Here is a 23,795-nt window from a genome sequence, read left to right as displayed (position 1 = left end):
TCTTCATTATGTTTTTTCTCATTATTAAAAGCAGATTTTTGGAGTTCATGAGTGTTTTCACTATACTGTTGATTTAGGTTTGGTTACAAAAAAAAGGAAAAGGTTTCTTTATTTTTCATTATATTTCGTGACCTAACCTTAAACGTTAGGTTAGGAAATAATATAAGAAAAGAAAGATTCTATATATATATAGTGAATAGGTGTTGATTGACGTTATGATATGTGTGTATCCGCACGAGTGTCTTTAAAAATAAAAAGTACAGTAATAAAAAAAAATAATATTTTGTTAAACAATTTATGCGCTAGTCCACATAATTCTAAAGAAAAAAGATTAGGTTACCCCCTCCATTTCGGGAGGGGTTCAAGCTCCCATGTGATTCAAGTGGAGGTAACCTGACCGTTTTTCACCATTAGGGCATATTATTGAACAAGAAAATAAAATAGTCATAAAAAAATTTATTTTTTTATGAATGTATTTCTAAATATGACTGTGATTCTAATGAAAAAAAGTTAGGTTACCCCCTCCACTTTGGAAGGGGTTCAAGCTCCCATGGGATTCAAATGGAGGTAGCCTGACCTTTTTTACCATTATGGAAAGTGTTCATTAGGGCAAGTTACCATTAGTGCTTCTGAGTGCTACTAAAATAATACTATATATATTGTTGTTGACCGCACAACCCGATGTTCTTGTGTGTTGTGTTCGCACACCAATCAGCTCATCAGTTGCCATGCCTACCTGTCAATCAATATATCCTTCTCAAATTTGCTCCAGACCGATAACACCAACTGTCTGTTTACCGAGCGAGCAGTGCTAGAGTGCTGTATCGGGAAACTAATTTTTCCGCATAAGTTATCAGACGTTTCTTGTCGTTCTCGTGTTGGCTTTCTTTACCTTCGCCTCATATTTTTTATTGCAACAAAGATTACCATTATAATGAATGAATGGAGATTACAGGTGAGTATACAACAGATTTTCTGTTTTATTTAATTTTTATATAATTTTTAATGTATAATTTGGCATAATGCTATATCAAGGATCCATTGAAATGAATACTTTTCTGATTTTTTTTCATTTCTTGTTATAGTGGAAATTTGCTTTATTTAAATAGTTGATTTTTTTAACTGAAAATTTAATACTTATTAGTTGATAATGAAAGAAAAGATTTTTTTTTAATGAATTACTAAGTTAAACTACTTTTCTTATATTTTAGTCAGGTTCTACAGGTAAAATAAAATATCCTCTTTTGGGACATCAGAAAATGGCTATCATGAGAAACATAGAAAAGATGCTTGTTGAAGCCCTTAGAGATGTCAATGAGGTATACAAAATTTCTGTTTAAAGAATCAATAATTGAAGTGTTCTACAGAGTGGCATACGTTGAATGTAGTATTTTTTTAATAGTCCCTAAAACACAAAAAATTATTTACATATTACATTAAATGTTTTATTTATATATACAGGGTGTTTCAGTTAAACGTTTCAGAACTTCTAAGAGGGGTAGGGTACATCCTGACAACTCGAAATCATATAGCAATGTGGGGTCGGAAATGCTTTCCTGAAGCGGTGTTGTACACAGAAGCACCATAAAGAAAAGAGACCGTAAGTGAGAAATCGTTTTAATAATACATGAAAAGAAGCAAAAGGTACATGGATTAAAGTAAGTGTTCGAAGTTTCTTCCACGGGCTACAATGCACGCCTCACATCTCAGACGTATGGACATCCGAACATTCTGGAATACTCCAGGCGAATTTCGAATTTCTTCGGCAGCTACTGCGATTCTTGCAACCAGCTCCTCAGCATTATCAACAGGGGTGTCATAAACTAGCGATTTCATATGACCCCAGAAATAAAAATCAAGACATGATAGGTCGGGTGACCGAGCAGGCCAACGCACGGGACCACCACGTCCGATCCACTGTTGACCAAATGTAACATCCAGGTAGTTACGAACATCTCCGCTATAATGGGCAGGGGCTCCATCGTGTTGGAACCACATTGTGTGTTGCGTCGATGCAGAAATCTGTTCATCTCTCAAAAGTTGTGGCAATACTTGCTGCAGAAAGATCAAGTAGATAGGTCCGGTTAGACGACACGGTAACAGGTAAGGTCCGATGAGGTGATCTCCCATAATACCGGCCCATACATTGACCGAAAATCGAATCTGTGCTGCACGACGTCGTATTGCATGCGGGTTCTCGACCGCCCAGATATGGTCGTTATGCGTGTTGAAAATTCCTTCCCTTGTGAAGGATGCCTCATCTTCAGCAGGAAAAAGGGGATTTGTAGCACATTTTCCAAGGTACCACTGTGCGAAAGCAATACGAGGTGCATAATCCTCCTGTTGCTGTGTCTGGACACGCTGCCTGGAGTATTCCAGAATGTTCGGATGTCCATGGGTCGGAGATGTGAGGCGTGCATTGTAGCCCGTGGAAGAAACTTCGAACACTTACTTTAATCCATGTACCTTTTGCTTCTTTTCATGTATTATTAAAACGATTTCTCACTTACGGTCTCTTTTCTTTATGGTGCTTCTGTGTACAACACCGCTTCAGGAAAGCATTTCCGACCCCACATTGCTATATGATTTCGAGTTGTCAGGATGTACCCTGACAACTCGAAACGTTTCAGAACTTAGAAGTTCTGAAACGTTTAACTGAAACACCCTGTATGTATATATATATATATATATATATATATATACACACACACACACACACACACACACACACACACACACACACACACACACACACCGGGTGGTTATAAAATAAATTTCCCTATTCAGGAGACCCTAGTATCAAAACGGTTAGAGATAGCACTGTGAAAATCGGTGGGTATGTCATTTAGGGTATGGGGAAGTGATTTGTAGAAGCAAAAAATTTTGTTCAAATTTCAGCCACCAGGGGAGAAATTGGCACTTAACCTAGGATTAAATTTTAATATCAGAACTTAGAAATCTACAAATATTGTTCTACGTGCTTTTTTCCTTCACTTGAGATAACATTCTGAAAACGAAGGACTGCGTGCGACACAGTTTCGTGTAGCATCTTATTGGGGATGTTGGCTACGTGCTGTTTAATGCTTGCTTTCAAATCAACAAGCGTCTGTATGCTGCCATGGTAAACTCTGTCTTTCAGGTATCCCCATAGCCAGAAATCACAGGGATTGAAATCTGATGATTGGGCTGGCCAAAACTGCAGAAAGTCTCTAGAAATGATGCAATCTTTTACAAATGTTGAATGGAGCAGTTCCTGCACTTGTCAGTGGAGTGAGGGAACTGCTCACTCCATTGGGGAGGGGCACCATCTTGCATGAACACTGCGGTCTCCAAGCATTGCCTTTCTTGCAGAGCGGGAACAGTGTGATCTCTTAGAAGAGCGCAGTACTGTGCACTAGTTACCATACACCTTATGGTCCCATGAGGTGTAGACTCTTCAAAGAAAAATGGTCTGATTATAAACTTTGCTGTGAATCCACACGATACTGCAACGTATGGACTTTGTAGTGGTCTTTCATGCACAGCAGATGGATGAGAAGTTCCCCATATTTGGCAGTTTTGTGCATTTACAGTGCCATGAAGAGTGAAATGTGCCTCATCAGACCATAAGATCATTTGAGCCCATGCATCGTCAAGTTCCATACGAGCCAGAAATCGTAGAGCAAAGTCTATTCGTTGTTGCTGATCACAAGACTAGTTCTTGCACTATGACGTGAATCTTGTACAGGAACCAGCCTAAAATTATTCGAAGCACTTTATGTACAGTAGACCAAGGAAGGTTCAAGTCTCTTGACACACCTCTGGCACTACTGACTGGTAGTGTTTCGCATTCTGACCATTGCAACCGCCACTTCATCCACTACCTCCATTTTGATACATGGTTGTCCCCTGCCTGCAATTACACCTAACTCCCCATCACTTCAAATTTCTTTATTAGTTTTCGAAACCCCACTGATGCAAAGGTTTCCGATATTCAGTAGTGCTGCATTAGTGTTACTATTATTCTGGTAGAACAGTTTTACTAAAAGAACACGTTCCTTTTTTTTTTTTGGAAGAGCCATAATGGTTATTGACGGTGGCGTTGGCCTTTCTGATTTTTTATCTAACAGGATGTCGTTTGCGTAAGCAGTGTCTTGAAGTAAATGACAACTTTTATATAGCAGGTAAATGAACCACTAGGTGGCAGTGATCACAGTGTGCTGAAGTGGGATTTACTTAAAGAGGTAACTACCATTAGGAGTAAAGGGAAGGGTTATTGCTTTTGTAAAGGCGACTACAATGGACTGAGACAGTATTTAAATTCTATACAATGGGAATAACTGATGATGTTACCAACAGCAAATTCAAAATGGGAAGCATTCAAAGAATTTATCTTGGCTTTACATACCAGCTAAGAAATATTGTTCAAGGATTAGGCCTAAGTGGATGTCAGATGAACTAATGGGACATATGGCAGAGAAGAAAAATGCATGGGATACATACAAATTAATACGTGACACAGAAGCCTATGATAGATACAAGTTGATCTGTAATGAAGTTACAAAGGAGGTTAGGCAGGCGAAGGCAGATTACGAGAAATCTTTGGCAAGGGATGCAAAGAAAAACAGCAAAGAGTTCTTTACTTATGTAAACTCTACAAGGAATGGGATGAATCAGATTGGTCCACTTGATATCGATGGCTCAACTGTTGATGATCCTGCTCAGGTAGCTAACAAACTGAATGAATATTTTGCATCGACATTCACACATGAGGAGTTATTCAGCGAGGGGAATGCCAGAAGTGTATTCAACTCTGGCAGTAAGCTAGAGAATCTTGTAATAACTGAGAGTAAAGTGGAGGAGAAATTGTTGAAGATAAATACAAGAAAGGCACCTGGGGGTGGATGGGATCTATCCAGTTATATTAAAGGAGGCAGCAAAGGAAGTAAGCAAACCCTTAGCCATAATTATGAGAGCTTCCTTGGACTCGGGGGAAGTACCCATGGACTGGAGATGTGCAAATGTGACCCCAATTCACAAAGGAGGGTCAAAGGGCGACAAAAGTAATTATAGACCTGTTAGTTTAACTTCTGTTCCTGGAAAATTAATGGAGGCACTGGCTAAAGAAGCACTGCAGGATCATCTAGACAAGACTTCAGTTATAGCTCAGACACAGCATGGTTTTGCTAAGGGGAAGTCTTGCCTGACCAATTTGATTGGATACTATGGTGCAGTCACAAAAGAACTGGATGCAGGGAATAACTTTGATATTATATACTTGGATCTTAGAAAGGCTTTTGATACTGTTGCACATGGAAGACTGCTGCACAAATTGGAGCAGTGTGGCATTGGAGGCAAATTGCTGCTATGGATAAAGGGGTGGTTGAGGGGAAGAAGACAGAGAGTGGTAATCAATGGACACTGCTCATCGTGGACTAATGTTATTAGTGGAGTCCCTCAGGGTTCAGTATTGGGTCCATTATTGTTTTCTGTATTTATAAATGATATTGATGATGGTAGATCAAGCTTAATGTCCAAGTTTGCAGACGATACGAAGGTTGGCAGGGTTGTCAAGGACACTACTGACACTATGCTACTGCAACAGGATCTGGAAAGGTTGAGCAGATGGGGCTGAGAGGTGGCAAATGAAGTTTAACATTGACAAATGTAAAGTACTACATATGGGAAACGGCAACCCCAGAGCAACGTATCAACTCTGTGGGTACTACACTGACAGGGGTAGAGAATGAAAGGGACCTGGGGGTGGTTGTGCAGGCAGATATGAAGTTTTCTGAGCAGTGCAGACGGGCTGCAAGAGTAGCTCATGCTGTATTGTCGATGATATATAGGATTTTTCTAGCAGGGATAAGGAAGTGATTATTCCCTTGTATAAGGCAATGGTCAGGCCATACCTAGAGTACTGTATACAGGTCTGGAGGCCTCATTTCAAGAAGGATGTAGAGATGCTGGAACGAGCACAGAGAAGGGCAACAAGATTAGTGAATGGAACAAAGGGGTGCTCTTACGAAGAAAGGCTTAAGTTTTGCAAATTATAGTGTCTGGGGACTAGGCACCAGCGAGGGTGATCTGATAGAGGTGTATAAAGCCTTGAATGGTTTGAGCATGCTCAGTGCTGATGGGATTCTTCCTCTTGCTCAGAATAATCACCTGAGAGGGCATAAATTCAAATTGAGAAAAGACAGATGTAGGATAGATGTGAATAGACTTCCATCCCTTGTCGTGGAAGTTGATAGCCTAAATAAGTTTAAGGCTCAGCTGGACAGGTATTTCGAACGAACAGAGGGGTGAAGTGGAAGTGGTTATTTATTATTATTTTATTTTTTTTTAATTTAATTTTATTTATTTTTTTATTTTTTTGGCTGATGCTGCATAAGCTTGCTTTCTTGCATCAAATACCTCTACTAATGCTAATGCTAATATGTTCAGCACTGTTTTTCCCCTGGTGGCAGAAATTTGAGCTAAATTTTTTCTTCTTCTACAAATCACTTCTCCGTACCCTAAATGACATGCCACCGATTTTCACAGCGCTAATTCTGTTTTGACACTAGGGTCTCCTGAATAAGGAAATTTATTTAACCATCTGGGGTAAATATATATATATATTATTATTATTATTAGCTACATGGTGCAAGGAAACCTGAGAGAGAGAGAGAGAGAGAGGAGAGAGAGAGAGAGAGAGAGAGAGAGAGAGAGAGAGAGAGAGAGAGAGAGAGAGAGAGAGAGAGAGAGAGAGAGAGAGAGAGAGAGAATCGCCAAGAAAGAGAAGAATTATGATATCCAGCTCAGAACCCTGGGTGTGCCAAGCCCATGCTCTCCAGATGTTGAGTGCCTGGGGTATATATATACATATGAGGCGATCAAAGTCACACAGCCCGAAATTTAGGTGATGTGTATTTGCTTCAAAATAGCATCAGAAGGATATTACATAATAGTTGCCAGTTGCACTGTCATGCTATTTAGTACTTATGTTATTCACACCAGGAGCAAAAGTCTTTGCACTGGTGCAGAGACTTTTAACAATAGCAAGACTGGTGGAAATGCAAGTGAAACTGCAGACTGCAGGAAACAGTTAAATAGTTGAAACCACCTGCTTGACCAATATTAAAGTGGATAAAATGATGGAGAAGTTGCTGCAGTTTCCTTTGAAAAGTTTCAGGATGGTTGGAGGGAAGTGCACACAAAGCTGCGAAACAGTTACACTTCTGCCCATATCATGTTCTCTTGATTCAAGAGCTTAAGAAGCTGGATCAAAAAAATGCCTAACTTAACTGTATGTAATTGGTTTCATTCATTTATTAATGAACGTGAAATAAGCTTGATACAGGATTTCCCCAGCTCCATTGATGAAGTTTGGGTTTCATATTGGTATGCAAGTAACGAAAACACTAAGATTTGATCATGAACCCACATGCATTTACATGAAAAGCTTTTGCACTTGCAAAGAAATATGTTATGCTGTGTGTGTGGGTCCATTTTCTTTGAGACTACAGTGAATAGTGCAATATACCAAGTATTTACACAGCATTTTTATGCCACATGTCTGCTGAAACCACATCCTTTCTGTAAGTTCTTCTGTGAGCATCTAAATTTCAAGTGAATAAGGTGGCTAATCAGTGGCATTCTGGCAACTAATCCATCTTCCAGGGAATGTTTTATCAAAAACTTTGGCAACGATTAGTTATTGCATATTAGTATTGCATGATATTAGCATAGTGAGGGAGGCTCTCATCCTGCATGAAAAATCCATCTTTTAGATTAACTTTAGATCTAATAACTGAAGCCACATAATTTTTTTTTTTCTAACCTGTCCAAGTAACTTTCTCATGTGACCATATGCACAAAAAAAAAAAAAAAAGTTCTGATCCAACACCTCCAGACCAAACTTTGGTCCATAGAGTTATTTCTGGTGCAATTACTTGATTCTCTTAAGATAGGCATATAAAATTAGTGGCCTGTAGGCAGCATGCCACCCTCAAATATTAATCATGCCCCTTCCAAATGTTGTTAACTTATTAATATATTTTCTTTCAGTAATGCTATACTAGTGCTGTGTGAAAATTAATGAGCATCTTCTTCGTGACTCTTTCGGAGAGTTCTCCATGTTTCCCTTTGTTCTACTCTGAAATGTATGAAGACACAACTAAATTAAGTTTGCCTGACCTTGAAAGCACAATTACCTTAATATCAAATTTGTGCACAATTATGCGAATAATCTTTCTTGTGAGCTCAGTTTCCCCAACAGTTTTGTTAAATCAACAAGTAGACTTTACAGAAGTGGCACAATTCTCAAATTTTGTGTACTACTTTGACTATTTGGAATTTTTTTCTTTGTTGTTAGTCTAGATATAAAACATTGTTATTAGATAAAGAAAAACAAATGAACAGACTATCAGTATGCTAAATTTATAATGTACAAGTTAGTGCATTTGCATCATTTCTGTACATAGGCAACTTCATAAGTAGTTATAAATTGGCATCATTAAGTATATCTCCTGTGGTGAAGCGTTATTTATTTGAGGTAGTGCAATATCATGGCAACTCATGAAGGTATTGACAATATGAGATATACTTAATGATGCCAATTTATAAATACTTATGTAGTTGGCTATGTACAGAAATGATGCAAATGCACTAACTTTTACATTAGTTAAACTATTCACATAACCTGAGGCTTTAGCCCTAAACTATACCATAAGTTAAATATATAAATATTTGTTTTAAATGTTTACATTTTTAAGCTTAAGCATGATTTTTGACTTTTGTCAAAATTATTTAGATAAGACTAGAAATACCCATTCTTCTAAGTCACCTCGATTACCAGATGTTTAAATTACAGCTTCAGTTCAGGGAAACATACTCTTTCCAAGTTTCTTGCAGTTATTAAATATTATCATAATTCATTTCTCATATACAATAATGAGAAATACTAAGGTCAGCAAGGCCATCACTCAGTTTCTCTGATGATAACCAACATGGCTATAGCTCATCAAAATTGACTGGAAACTATGGGTTAAAACATTTAGCATTTTGAATGTGCTTATTTAATTGACTTTATGTGAAAAGTGCATTAGTTCATCCTGTTCTGTATCATTGCATTTATTTTCTGTTTGAGAGGTCTTTACCCCCCCCCCACCACCACCACCAATCATAATGGGGCATAGAGTAAATGAACTTTCAATGGACACTTTATGTCCGTACTGGCTCTTGTTCCTTTAAGAGGCACCTCTTAAAATTATTTTATGGGTTTAATATATTTGTAAATTAAAACAAATTAACATGTAATTAAATCAAATAGCATTGATTTATCTATTAAATTTCTTAAGTAATAAATCACTCTAAATTGAACTTAAGTTTTATAGGCACATTGTTGGCAAATGGGAATTTTTTTTTAAGAGAACTTAAAAAAAAATTAACATATGCCTAAACCTGCTTAATTTGAAGTTCATGTTCAAGGTTGAGGCTTTACTGTTAATTTTCTTAATTGCATATACTCTAGTTCTTTATTTAGTTCTTTATTTCAATACCCAAAGGAAAGAGCATTGCATTTTGTGAAGGTTGTTATATTCAAATTAAAATTACATAAGAGAAAGTGCTCATTTTGTGTTAAAGAAACAACTTCATGTAATATGAGCTTATAAAAAGTTTGCTCAACTCAAATTAAAAATATACAAAAATCCAGACAGGTTTCTGTTGGAACATTCTACCAACTATCCTCAGTGAAACTTAGATTACTGAAGAAACAAGTTCAAGTAGAACTAGAAATGATGGGATTGATATTTATTACTTAAAGCGGTCCCAGCCAACCAATGGTAACACCGCTGTCAGTTACACATAATTTAGCAGTACTCTTATATGCTCCCTCTCCTGTTTGTTCAAGTACAGGGAGGGAAAAAAAAACTGCCATGACCAAAAAAGATTGATATGAACAAATTGAAAAATAATCAAATTACATAAAAAATAAAATATACATATAATTAAATTTCAGACAAAGTCCAAACTTCATTGGAAAGATCTGCATCTGTTCAGTCTGTTGGAAAGCCAGGAGCAGAGAGCAGAAATGCCAGCACAAGGAGCTGGAGTTGCAGTGGATATAGCAGACTCAAGCCTCCACGATTTCACAGAACTTTAGGTAATTGAGCACAAGGAGCTGGAGTTGCAGTGGATATAGCAGACTCGAGCCTCCACGATTTCACAGAATTCTAGGTAATTCGGCATATACCATTACCGCAATACAAATCCATGGCTTCCAGATGCAGAAGAGTCTTCTGCCTAAGAAATATTGCAGTTGGAAAGCCAAGAAGTTCTGTTTATCAACTAGAATTTTCTCGCAGCCTTCTGCCATAAGATTGAGATTACTAACCTGAGATACCAATTCAATTCGTAGATCGTAGTACTCCTCACAGTTGTACATAATATATTCCCATGATTCTCTTTCGTCACAATGGCAACTAGATCTTCCATTAATTCCTAAATCATGCAACTTTGCATTAATCGAACCATGACCAGTTAATAAGAACATAGCTTGTAAGTTTGGGGCAAACCATTTGAATTTTATCTAGGCTGCATTTCTTAAATCTGGGAGAAAAAAATTTTGTGTAATCTGCCCTTTATCACAAATACTCCAACACTCTTGCCAAAGCATCCCAGATTCTAGTCCTTTCCTTCCTGGGATCTGCCAAAATGTCCACCCATATATTCAGAAAAGAACAGGGAATGCCACAAGTAAGCCAATGCACAATACAATAAATGCAGATCAATAGGCAATTTTCCAGTCACAATCTGCAAAGCTGGGGTCGCCACAGTTCTGCATGCCATGCACATCCTAAGGAGCGTTACTCTTTGAGTGGAACTGAGCTTTCTAGTAAATACTTTTCCACTTACATGTTCAAACCAAATTGGTGCACCATACGTTACCATGGGATAAATACACATTCATATAGCAAGTTCAGCGCCTTACCTTTTTATTCCCCAGCCAACTCGAGTGATTATCCCAATAAATTTCCTCACCTTTTCCGATAGGTAAGTAACATGTGAGTTGAAAGTCAAAGATCCATCAAACATAATGCCTAGATATTGCCTTGCCGATTTTAGGTTCGACCCATTCATTCTAACAACCGGGGGTCTTCTACTCGAAAATTGATCCTTAAAGACCATTGTCCTTGTTTTGGTTCCTGATACAGTCAGTTTATGTAACCTATACCAGTTATTAAGTTCAAACAAAACCTGATGTGACCTGGTTTCTAGTTGCATTGTGTATTTCCTTCAATAAGCAACACAAGATCATTGACATATGCCACCATCTCTGTATGCTCGAAGTCCCTACGCAACCAGTCCTCCAAAACGAGGTTCCACATTAGTGGTCCAAAAACCGATCCTTGTGGGCATTGTTGTACCTCTATTGTACATATAATCTATTGTACCTCTCGTACAATAGAATCAACCGACGACTTAACAGTCACTGTACGGTGCGTGAAATAGACCTTTACCACCCTAAAGATCTTAGCTGAACAGCCTGCAAGTCTCAACATCATAAGAATGCTGCTCCATTGAATTGAGTCAAAAGCTCCCTCAAAGTCAATAGATTCCAAGGACATACTTACTGTTAGAGCCTAATATATAGTTTTGCAATGCCTGAAATGCATCTTCTGTTCCACGACCTGGAGTAAAACCATATTGTCTGCCAGACCAGCCTAAGTTTTTTTCAGTATAGTCAATAATCCGTCTCGCCAGCATCCTTTCAAACACCTTTCCTAATCCAGGGAGGAGGACGATAGGTCAATAAGATCGTGGATCATTCTTTGGCCTAGATGTTCCCTTCGGTATCAGGTTTAATAGGGCATCCTTCCATGATGATGGAAAGGCCCCATCACGCAGGCAGCTATTAAAAGCTTCAAGGAGGATCCCTGGTATCAGTCGATGAGCCCGTTTAATGACCTCTCCTTCAGTGAGGTCCATCCCTGGGCATTTATTGTTCCTTATGCATTGTACTGCATCACAGAGTTCAATCAGGCTAAAGGGATCCTCGTCATGTACCCCAGAGTAAGCATGATTGAGCCTTTTCATCGACATCTGTTCCTCATCGTCTTGCTCAGAGATAGTATCTCCAATCAGATGATCCAAAATCGCAGACATACTTTCTCTCCAACTCGTACTTTCCTGGTCAACACCTCCAATAGAGTATGCTGTATCTCCATTATATATTTTAGCCTTGCCAGTACATAGCTTATATACAATTCCCCATGGGTTCTCATTGCCCACTGTTCTAACCAACATTCTCCAGGCAGTTAATTTTGATTTAGATATCATACGCACGTATGCACTCCGTATCCTCTGATACTCTACTTTAAGTACGTTAACTTCCATGTACCTGATGTATAAATTAATGTCTGTTGAGTGATGACAATGCATGCAACATAGATAGAATGATGCAAGATCTGACTCTACCCCTATGCACATCACCTGTGAGGAGCACAATGAATTTATAACAGTAACAACTATATCCTTATTAAACACTACAATTGCAGCTCTTAAGTCTGGTTCATCTGCACAGAGTACACTTGCTGAAAGTGGATATTCCGTAGGTCAGCCTTTCACTAAGTATGGTTCCTATATGCACGCTATATCAATATTCTCTCTGCTGCACACTAGTCTAATTTCATCAGCCACTGATTTTGATCTCTGAACATTAATCTGTAGTATATGTAGGTTACCATTCGATTTTGCATTGTACTGATTAAGAATTTTTATCAGCATCTGCCATTAACGTTATCAAATTGCCGTGCTCTTTCTTTGACCAGCTTAAGTGCATTCAAGTGTTCTGGACACTGTTTACTCCTTACAGAATGATTTGCAGCTCGGTTTTTTTTGCCTTACAATTGGAACAGATCAGTTGTTCTCGCTGATGAATACAGAATGTGTAGGAGTGTCCTATACCTGCACATCGATTGCAGACAGAGTCTGTGTGATAATATGTTCTGGCTGTATGACCAAATCCCTGACAATTGTAGCACAAAGTAACTAAATGAAAGTCATTGGCTTCATGTCGTATAAGTTCAATGAAAATCCTACCATGCAGTAACAAATGACTTCTAATATGCCTTGATACCTGGAGGACCCAATTATTTCTTGTTTTTGCTTTATTAATACTACAAAAATGGACAGATATCTCCATCTTCACTTCCTCCCTAGAGATGTTCATATTTAGTAAATTTTTGTTGTATAAGTCTTCTAACAGGTCTTCCTTGTTGATCGTCTTTTCCACATCATACAATATTATTTTTCGCCCTGGCTCTTTTGGAGTTGAGAGAATCGCGCCCAATCGTTTAATGCTCTCGCATTCCTTTACCTCTTGTAGCTCCTTTTCTGTTTGCATCTCCAATACCACACCATTGTCCCTAATCTTCCGAAGCCTCCTTATCCTAATTTTCTTTAAGCTGCTTTTAAACTCTTTAGTTACTGCTAAACGCACCTCATCACTATTTTTCAATCTTGATCCCTCGGCTGCTTTCACTATCAGAACATGTCCTCCTGTCCCATCCAATGATGAGGAAGATAGGCACACCTGACTTTCATTTCTGCCCTTAGTTTTCCCTCGATGTTCACCTGATTCTGAGGTGTTCTATGCTTGGTTACCTTACTATATAGTTCTCTTACCATATCAATATCTTTATTTTTCAGTCCAATTTTTTGTTTGTATTCCTCCAATTTCACTTCCAAGGATGTAATGTTATCCTTTAGGCATTTATTTTCTGCTCCCAACAAGGAAGCATTAAACAGTTCCTTAGTAAGCCAGTCTTCCTTGATCTGGATCTCTCTCAGTTGTTTCTCATTCACATCTAGTACTCTCTCTAAGCCAGTGACTTTCTCCTTTAGATTTTCATTTTCAATGCCAGCATCATGTAGAGCACTTTCAAGTGTGTGCCATCTTGAAAGTACTCCATTTACAATCCGCAGACCAACACCTTTTTTCTCCTGAAAAAGAAATTTCTCCAGGTCCTTGTGCAGGCAGAGAGAAAGCTCACTAAATGCTTTAAAAGACATTTTCTCAGCTAAATCTACAGGTTCCCTCGCACGATCCAGGTAAAAATCCCCTTGATCTAGCATACTCTCTGTTCCATCGCATGGAGACAAATCAAGGGAAACAGTTGGTGTGCATTTCATCAACTTCTCCAAATTCCTATTTGCCTTGGCTAAGTCAAGATCCTTCTAAACATTGTGCATAGTATTTTTTTCAAATTGTTACTTACTTTGGAATGTTGTACACGTTTACCTTTGGCACTTTTCCTAGGCTGAGGGGATCTACTGCATGACGACGTAGCCATGCCCCTTGAACTGTCATCCATTCAGTTGGATCTATTTCGGAGCCTAACTGCTCTAAAACAGCCAGGAGACTACTTCTGGAAGATAATGGAGTAACCATCCCTAAGTCATCACCAGTCATCTGCAAACCTTTACTTCTGCTTTCCTCTTCAGTATCTAGTTTAGTTAATGTTCCATCAGTTTTATTCTTAACGTTCTTTGGCCTACCCTTTTCAGAACTTCTTTGCATTGTTCCAGCAGATATTGCATCTGTTATTTTCTTATGACTCGCCACAGACATGTAGATTTCACTGTATTCATCCTCTCCATTATCAACTTCCTCATCCCCAAATCCAGTCACATCTCTTTCGCTATTTATAACTCCACTAATTTCTCCAAGATTATTCAATTTGCCTAAACAGATTGCATCTAGAACAACCTTGCCATTTGAAGATCCTAGGCAATTGTTACTTCCCTTCACTATGTCTTGATTATTCCCTGCTGTGTGTGAGAGAGCAAAACTCATTCACCAATGTCCCATTGACATCAAAAATCACACTCTTTTCCACCCAACAATATTTTGTCCTTTGTTTCCATAACTACTGTATTTTCCCGTGTTTTCATATCTTCAACTAAACCCATACATCTGTCCCCTAACTTATCATCCAAATGTCTTTCTCTAATCTTACCTTTGTCCTTTGCGCCTTCTGGCTGAACCCTTAGCCATTATTATCCTTTGGTGAGAATCCGCAAATGTAAACTTTGAGCAAAGTAAACGGTAGTAAGACCATTCTCATTAATTAAGGTCTTCCAGTCTCTAAACATCAGGATTTTAAATTATAGCCAGTTAAAATTTAAGTATTTATGCTATGCTGTAGCATAGATAAAAAATCAACTGACTGTTAGAACGAAGAACGTTCCAACTGTCAAAATAACCTAATGTCTTTAAGTAGTTAGAAATGATGGGAGGAAACATAAATGGGGCTGATAATTGAAATGTTAATGAGAAATTATTATTTTTTTTTTCTGCAAATCTGGCTAATTTTCAGAGGGAGCCAAGTGTTTTAGACTCCACTTCCAGGATCACAGATGCACATCAGGATTACAAGATATCTGGCATTTGCAGCTGTAGGAAGCTATTTTACTGTCACATGTGCTGAAAGGGATTGTCTGTTCTTGGCCAGAGCTGGTTGTGCTCACTTTATGCTGCAGTGTCCCAGGTCAAAGAAGAGCCAGAATGATGGTTGTGTGATAGGGGGATGCAGTTGATATTTATAGGGAAGGAGCAGGAAACACTAAATAGAGAATGCTTCCATATATTATCTCCCTTTACCAGCCTGTATCTGTGGTGTGGATAGGAAAGGTCTAAGATGTAGCCATCTCTGATGCTGTGTTCTATCATTTCTGAGGTTGTACAGATGAAGTGGATGGAATGATTCTGCTTCTTCAAACATTTATGAACCCCTCTCCTGTAAAATTCTCCAGTTGATTATTGTATACTGTCCCTCTAGTATTCTCAACAGGGACTCAAGGAAATTAAGTTGTTTCAATCTTTATCAACTTGATTATATTCACATACAGTGTGCTATGACCATTCTGGTGGTTCTTCTTAGTTCTCCTTTTTCTTGTTCCTTTAGTTGTATATAAGTTCCACTAGAATAATTGACAAGATTCCAATAAAAAAAAAAAAATGTGCTTGGGTTTATGTATGTTTGTAATATGAGTAAACTTAAATTGTTGATCATATCAAGAGAGATTCTTCTGTCTGTATTTTGATATCTGCATATAAATACAAAGGGTACTAGGAAAGTTTTGCAATATGACGCAACAATGAATCACAGGAAGCTGCTTGTTGCTGCATGTTGAGACATGTTCATACGTGCATAGTAGCCGCCGCGCCAAGTCGATGGGCTCAGTTATTCATTAGTAGTGAGAGTGTAAAATGCTTGCGATGGCATCGTGGTCACGAAATGAGATAAGGACAGTTTTGCGGTATAATTTCGTGCGTGGTTTAACCATAGACCAGTGCTTAGAAGAAATGACTCTTGCACTAGATGATGATTGTCCACATCGTACAACGATATTCAGGTGGTATAGAGAATTCCAAAGGGGAAATTTCACTCTGGAGGATTCTGAGAGGCCGGGAAGGCCACGAACGTCAGTTACGGAGGAAAACGTTACTGCTGTGAGGAAAATGCTTGACGAAAACAGGCGAGTGACCTACCAACAGATACTTTGGGCCATACTTTGGGCCTAAATGCACCAGCAATTCGTTCGATTCTGCAAGATCATTTGCACGTGAAGAAACTTTGTTCTCTCTGGGTGCCGCATCAACTGACTGAAGAGCAGATGACACGACGTGTGACTTGGTGCCGGGAGATGTTAAAAAAGTTTGATAAGGGACAATCTCGGTATGTGAACAACATCGTGACAGGTGACGAGACTTGGCTGTACTATTACGATCTGCCGACCAAGGCTCAAAACAAAGTTTGGGTCTTTGATGATGACGACACACCCGTAATTGTCAGAAAATCCCGATCTGTAAAGAAGAAAATGATAGCTGTATTTTTCAAATCGAGTGGAATTGTGGAACGTGTCGTTTTGGACACGCAGAAGACAGTCACAGCTAAGTGGTATACTGAACAATGCCTGCCTAAAGTCATTGGATCTATGAAGAACCTGCGGCCAAAGTCAAGAATGGACACCTGGTACCTCCATCACGATAATGCTGCAGCTCACCGCGCCAAAGCCTGCACCGAATATTTGACCACGACAGGACTGAAACGTCTTGAGCACCCTCCCTACAGTCCAGACCTTGCTCCCTGCGACTTTGCACTGTTCCCGCATGTGAAAATGAAGCTAAAAGGGAGGCGGTTTTCCAGTGATGAGGACCTTCTACGGGCTTGGGACAACGAGTGTGCTTTACTCCCTAGTGAAACTTGGCAGAACTGGTTTAAAGATTGGTTTCGGAGGATGGAGAGGTGTATTGAATGTAGAGGAAATTACTTTGAAAAAATTAAATAAACAAAGCTGTATTGCAAAACTTTCCTAGTACCCTTTTTAGATGCATATTCAAACAAGCAGCTTTTAACACATTCACTGTCCTTCATACACTGAATTCAACAATTGTGAGCATCAGTCTCTTCTAGATTGAGAACTTTCCACATAGATGAGAAATTCCCTGATGAGTGGCATAAAGCAGGCAACAAACACGTCTTGGTTTGCAGATACAAAGGTTGGCAGGGTGGTTGACAACAGTCATCAGGATGGGCTACTGCAACAAGATCTATGAAATTTGAGTCGATGGGCTGAGAAATGGTAGTTGAAGTTTAACATTGACAAATACAAGGTACTGCATATAAGTAGCAGTAACCCCAGAATAACATTTCTTATTCCAAAGGTGTTTTTCCTTCTTGGAAATTTGCTCATATCCAGCCAGTTCCTAAAAAGGGTGACAAATCCCTCCCATGCAGTTATCGTCCCATTGCAATTACTTCTACTCTTTCTAGAGTAATGGAGAAATCAATTAACCGCCAACTCTTAAACTACCTAGAAACCTTCCGTCTGATCAACGATTGCCAGTATGGATTCCATCTGTGTCGATCCACTGGTGATATTCTGGCTTATGTTACCCATTTATGGACTGATTCAATGGAAAGGTTCGGTGAAACACAAGTAGTTGCTCATGACATCTCAAAAGCTTTCGATCGTGTTTGGCATAAAGGTCTTCTAAACAAACTTCCATCTTATGGTTTTCCAACTGTTTATCCAGTTTTCTCTCTGATCGCTCACTGAGGGTGATGGTAGATGGCTCTGTCTTCTAACTTTTCCACTAATGCTGGTATCCCCCAAGGTTCAGTTCTTTCTCCCACTCTACCTCTTGTATATTAATGACCTTCTTCCATTGACTGGAAATGCTATCCATAATTTTGCCGATGATAGCACTTTGCATTCCACTTTCCATTTTGAGAAACCTTGCCCTGCTCAATCAGTTTCAACTTCTCGAAAATCTGCTACCAATTCCTTAAATGCCGATCTTCAGGTAATTCCCCAGTGGGACAAAGACAATTTAGTTGATTTTAATCCTTCTAAAACTCAGTCTTGTCTTATATCTCGCAAAAAGGATTCTTCTGCTCCTATGCTTATCTTTGGTGACACTCTGATTTCTAGGCAAAATGATATATCTCTTTTGGGGATTACCCTGACTTTTAATCTATCTTGGCACAAGCACATTAGAAATATTGCTTCCTCTGCATCTAAAAAACTTGGTTTTCTCTTTCGCTCTCAGCTTTACTTTTCTTCCAAACAGCTGCTCACTCTGTATAAATCGCAAATCCGCCCTACCATGGAATATTGTTCTCACATTTGGGGTGGTGCCCCCAAAACCTCTCTCAGGCTTCTTGATTCCATTCAGAAGAGGGCAGTTAGGTTAATTAATGATCATCTCTAACAGTCTCTCCACTTGCTGTCTCATAGACGTACATCAACATCCATTTACTGTCCAACTTCAAACTCACAGAACCAACTTTTCAACTATGTTAAAAGATCCGTGCCCATCTGATACATCTTCTGTTACAAGAACCTTGCTGATATTTATTTTTATTACAATCATAAGAAATTGCCTTTAACTATTTCCCTTTAAGCAGCCTGTCCTTTCATATGTGAATTCTCCCAGTTCAATTTTCCTCAAGGGATGTGATGCCATTGAGTTTCAACAAGTAGACAGCATTTTTGTGTATTCATGTTTGAGTTTTGTTTAATGGTATACTGATTGATGTAGCTGGAAGGGCATTTCACATATTCAGAAATCTTGTCAAAGTGGCTTAGTAAGTTTCCATGTTTCCCAGCTTGTTCCAGTTGTGTCAATTACAGATAAAGTGCCATATTAGTATTAGTATAGCTATATAGTGCAAGGAAGCCACAGGCTTTTGCTGCACCAGCCAAAAAAAAAAAAAAAAGAAAATACAAATTATGCACTTCCCTCCTGATTGTAGGTAACTATTCATTTGACCTTTGAATTTCTTCAAACTGTCAGGTCAGCCTCAACTACTTGTGGAGGCAACTTGTTCCAGTAATCAACTCTCTGGCTAAAAGAAAACTTCCTACAATCTAATCTGAACCTCATTCCCTGTCATTTGAATTTATGGCCCCTAGTCTGGAATTCTTTATAACAGTAAAAGTTCTGCCTTCATTCATTTTACTGACCCCTCTCAGAGCCTTATAAACCTCAATCAGGTCCCCTCTAAGGTGCTTGGTTGCCCAGCACTGTAGCCCACATAATCACTCTTTCCTAATAGTCGCCCATTTGCTGATCTCACCATGCGAATTGCCTGTCTTTTGACCCTTTCCTTCATATTAGAAAATCAGAATTTTGTATTTGGAAATATAGCTCTCATTTCTTTGATTGTGTATAAAAGACAAGCCAGGTAGATAGATCATAGTGGGAGGAACTTAAGGAGCTTAAACCCCCCCATATTTCTTAATGTTGTTGTTATCAATTTTAAATTTTGAATAAAATTTGGATAAAATTATACCAAGTTTGCAATTACATAACTTATGAAAGACTGCAATGCTATCTCCACCTTGGTCGTTTCTTCAAAAAATTCATTTGGTTTACTTTTCAATCGTTACAATTATTTTTTCCGGTTCTTTTCTTTTCCCGTTCACAACATATACCGCTCCCAGGGTACACCGTATTTTCATTAGTTTATTTCTATGCATAAACATCTACTTACTGTATTTTATACTAATAATATTTTATATATATATATATATATAACCTTTTTAGTATCTTGCTTAAAAACATACAGCCTTTGGTATTTACCATTGTTCTAAAGGATGATGAAAGATTCTGAAGATATTTATATTAAATATTGTTAATATACAAAAATGGTTAGGTATGTAACAGTAATTTGCCATGATCAGCTTTATATATTATTATTTTTTTATTTATTTATTCCTGGTTATAGGTTGGACCACTTCTGCGAGCCATGGTATTAGGACGTTACACATGAAGTACAATGCAATTACCATCACCGTTTCCTGGAATTAAACTATTAAAATGTCCCACCTGACTTGTGATAGGAACTGGGAATAGTGTGTCCAAATGGAAATTATCCAATTATGCAGCAAAATTGTTTAGAAAAAGTACAGATCAAATTGAAACCTGTAATCATGGGATAAAAACTGATCACATCAAAGTTATACATGCTTGCTGTTAAAAATTAAAAATTTTAAGGGAAAGGAAAAAAGTGTATCTGGTTGTTTGGGCCTTTTGTTTTGTTGGAGCAGTTACTAGTTTTAAAGTTGAACTGATTATCCTTAAACTTAAGATGTAAATATGGAAAAATTTTACTGTTAATCATGTCTTAGGCAAATTTAAATTACGCAGTTTAGAAGAGAACATGACATGCCTCAAAGCTGGTAAGTGTTTCCAACAAAATGTGCCCTAGTTACCTTTCATAGAGCAACTTTTCCAGTCTATTTTTTATACAAACATCTATAATTCTGACAAGCGAACTTCAGCCGGACTGCGAGATGAGTCAGAAATGTATTTAAATATATTGCTCTGTATATATATATTTACTGTTGTTATTAAAGATATTCCTTGATCTTTTTTTGTTATGGAACATCATTATCACAAACTATGGCAGTAGAGTGAAATGTCGAAATAAATTTTAAACATATCTGAACAGCCCATTACCCATTGCTTAGTTTATTATAGATTTTAATATAATTAAAATTTTGAACATAACAGATTAAAATTTGTGTACTTAATTAAATTTTCCCAAATTACTTATTTCCTGGCTGTATTATTGGTGCAGCAGTATGTCATGTTTTACTCCACCTCTACCCTGAGGACCTCTAGCCTGAATACATTTTCTTCCCACCATCAGAGTCAATATTTTGTTGTATACTTTTAACTAAAAAAAAAAAAAAAATTACATGAATATCATAATTATCAGTGAAATATGATTGGAGGAAATGTAGAACATTGTGTCACTTTATTTAATATACCACTATCAGTATATTACCTGCTAGTTGACATCACATCAAAGTTAATTCAGATCTTGCAATCTTGAAAGTTTCTTGTGGAGTTTCATGGAACTTGTTTAGCATTGTTATTGCATTAATGCTACAGGATAGGTATGTTAGAATGCTCTCTAGTTGCCACACTGAGTGCTCCTGACTGGATACACAAGAAACATGATAAAACCAACTTGCATAAGTTGGTTTTATCATGTTGCCCCTACCTTAGTAGTAGTGGAAAATGATGTAAGGCAAGCTTATATAGCACCAGCAAAAAAAAAAAAAAAAAACTTACATCACTTGCCTGGAAATTATCTGAAATAGCTTATTCCAACAATCAACCACGCTCTGTTTCCATACATCTATCTATCTATCCTGCAACCATCCTTCCTCAACTTAAATTTATGATCCCTCGTGTGTAGTCTCAGAAAAAGGAAGAATGCCATTCACATTCAGCTTACTCAATCCATTCAAGGCCTTAAACACTTCAATCAAATCACCCCACAGGTGCCTAGTCTGCAGATGCTGAAATTTGCAGCATCTGCAGACTAGGTAAGACCACCCTTTTGTTCCCGTCACCAATCTGGTTACCCTTCTCTGCACCCATTCCAGCAGATCTAAATCCTTCCTAAAGTGAGGACTCTAGCCCAGTATACAATACTCTAGATGCAGACTAACCATGGCCTTGTACAAAAGGATAATCAACCTTATCCCTACCAGCAAAGTTTCTGTATATCATTGACAAAACCCCATGATCTGTCCTGGCAAGCACGTCTGTGTTACTCAGAATTTCATATATGACTGCACAATTACCCCCACGTCTTTCATTTTCTGGTAATCTGAGTTTACTGCTACCTATATGACGTACTTTACATTTGCCAATGTTATACTTCAACTGCCATTTCTCAGCCCATCGACCTAATTTTTCTAATCCAGAATCTAAAAATCTGTATTGATCTTGCTGGCTGAAGACAAACTTCGGTATGATCTATCCTGCAACCATCCTTCCTCAACTTAAATTTAAGTCCTCTCATGCGTATAGTCTCAGCAAGAGAAAGAATGCCATTCACATTTCAACTTTTATCACTGGTTTTATTCACACATAGCAGTATATATTCATTCAAATACTAAACCCATGTCAGAAGACAGAGTACATTTGTCAACAATTGTCTCTAATAATACTACAATCCTATTGTAATACTGTCATTCCTAGTGGCACTTTTATTGAATCTTTTTTTTTTTTTTTTTTTCAGAAATGTTTGTCTATCTTTGCTGCCCTATTCACATGAGCTCTTATATGGATCTAAGTACTCATACTTGTTCTTTGGTAATGTATGAACTATTGTCAGCTGTTTACAAAAAATTATATCCAACAACAACACAAACTGATTAAAATTAAATATGCTATGGGAATAAGAAAGTATCTGCCACAGAATCAGATTGGTAAATACCCCAACACTTAATTAAAAGTATCCCTCACCAATCATAGCTACTGCCAAGTTTTCATGAATTGACCACCCTACCAACTTTTGTATTGTAGCCCGATATACCTTCATCGATATCATTAATATTGAATAAATATTTCAATAAATATTGAAAACAATAATAGGCCCAGCACTGAAACCATTAGTCCAAGAAGATGTAGCAAGTGTTTTATTTGCAAAATATCAAAAGCCTACCTGAAATCCAACAATATGATAAAATTATTTTTTGCATCTTTTCTTGGTCACTGCATCATAGTAACCTACCAGATTGTTTAGACAAGATCACCCCTTCACATAAATCCATGTTGTGACTGCAATATAATTGCATTCTTGTCCAGGTGGTCCTGCATTACTTCTTTAACCAGTGACTCCATTATTTTCCTTGGAACAGATTTTAAGATGACAGGTCTGTAATTACCCGTCACCTTTTGATCCTCCTCTATGAATTGGGGATACATTTGCAAATCTACAGTCCTAACAATAATAGGCCCAGCAATGAACCCATTAGTCCACGAAGAGCATTGCCCATTGATAGTTACTCAGTCTTCTTCCACTTATCCATATCCACTTCTTCCCTTTATCCATAGCTGTAACTTATGCCACACTGCTCCAATTTGTACAGCAGTCTTTTGTGTAGACAGTGTCAAAAGCTTTACTGAAACCTTTTGACATGGCAAATGACACAAGGAAAAAGCTTATAGAGAATCATCCAGAAAAAAAAAAATAAAAACATTACCCAACCTTCTAATAATGTCTAATTTTTCCTTAAATTTATTTAAGCTACCCACTTCCACACCATTTGGTCATTTGTTCCAAAGATGCCAAAATTATTTGCATTCAGTTCCTTCATTACTGCATTATAGTAGCTAACTAGATCGGTCAAACAGGATCCCCCTCCCCTTAACAAACTGCTGTGATTTCCACATAATTCCAATCCAGTTAAGATGATCCTGCAATAATTCTTTAACCATTTTCTGACTCTCA

The 23,795-nt window shown here is 37.9% G+C and overlaps 1 protein-coding gene across 1 annotated transcript in view; it reads left to right on the top strand.

The window, feature by feature from the left end:
• Positions 1–20,911, top strand: part of LOC150083675 (hypoxia-inducible factor 1-alpha inhibitor-like) — a 90,624-nt gene extending 69,713 nt beyond the window's left edge. The window contains exons 6-7 of the mRNA XM_090377432.1: positions 1,212–1,319; positions 20,268–20,911. Coding sequence (XP_090233558.1) covers positions 1,212–1,319; positions 20,268–20,312 — 153 coding nt within the window. The 3' untranslated portion in view covers positions 20,313–20,911. The remainder of the gene's footprint in view (positions 1–1,211; positions 1,320–20,267) is intronic.
• Positions 20,912–23,795: the final 2,884 nt, after the last annotated feature.

The sequence above is a fragment of the Mastigoproctus giganteus genome, chromosome 7 (genome assembly GCF_048544385.1).
Source record: "Mastigoproctus giganteus isolate SK-2022 chromosome 7, ASM4854438v1, whole genome shotgun sequence".
Lineage (NCBI taxonomy): Eukaryota > Metazoa > Arthropoda > Arachnida > Uropygi > Thelyphonidae > Mastigoproctus > Mastigoproctus giganteus.
This window is presented reverse-complemented; position numbering and strand designations above follow the sequence as displayed.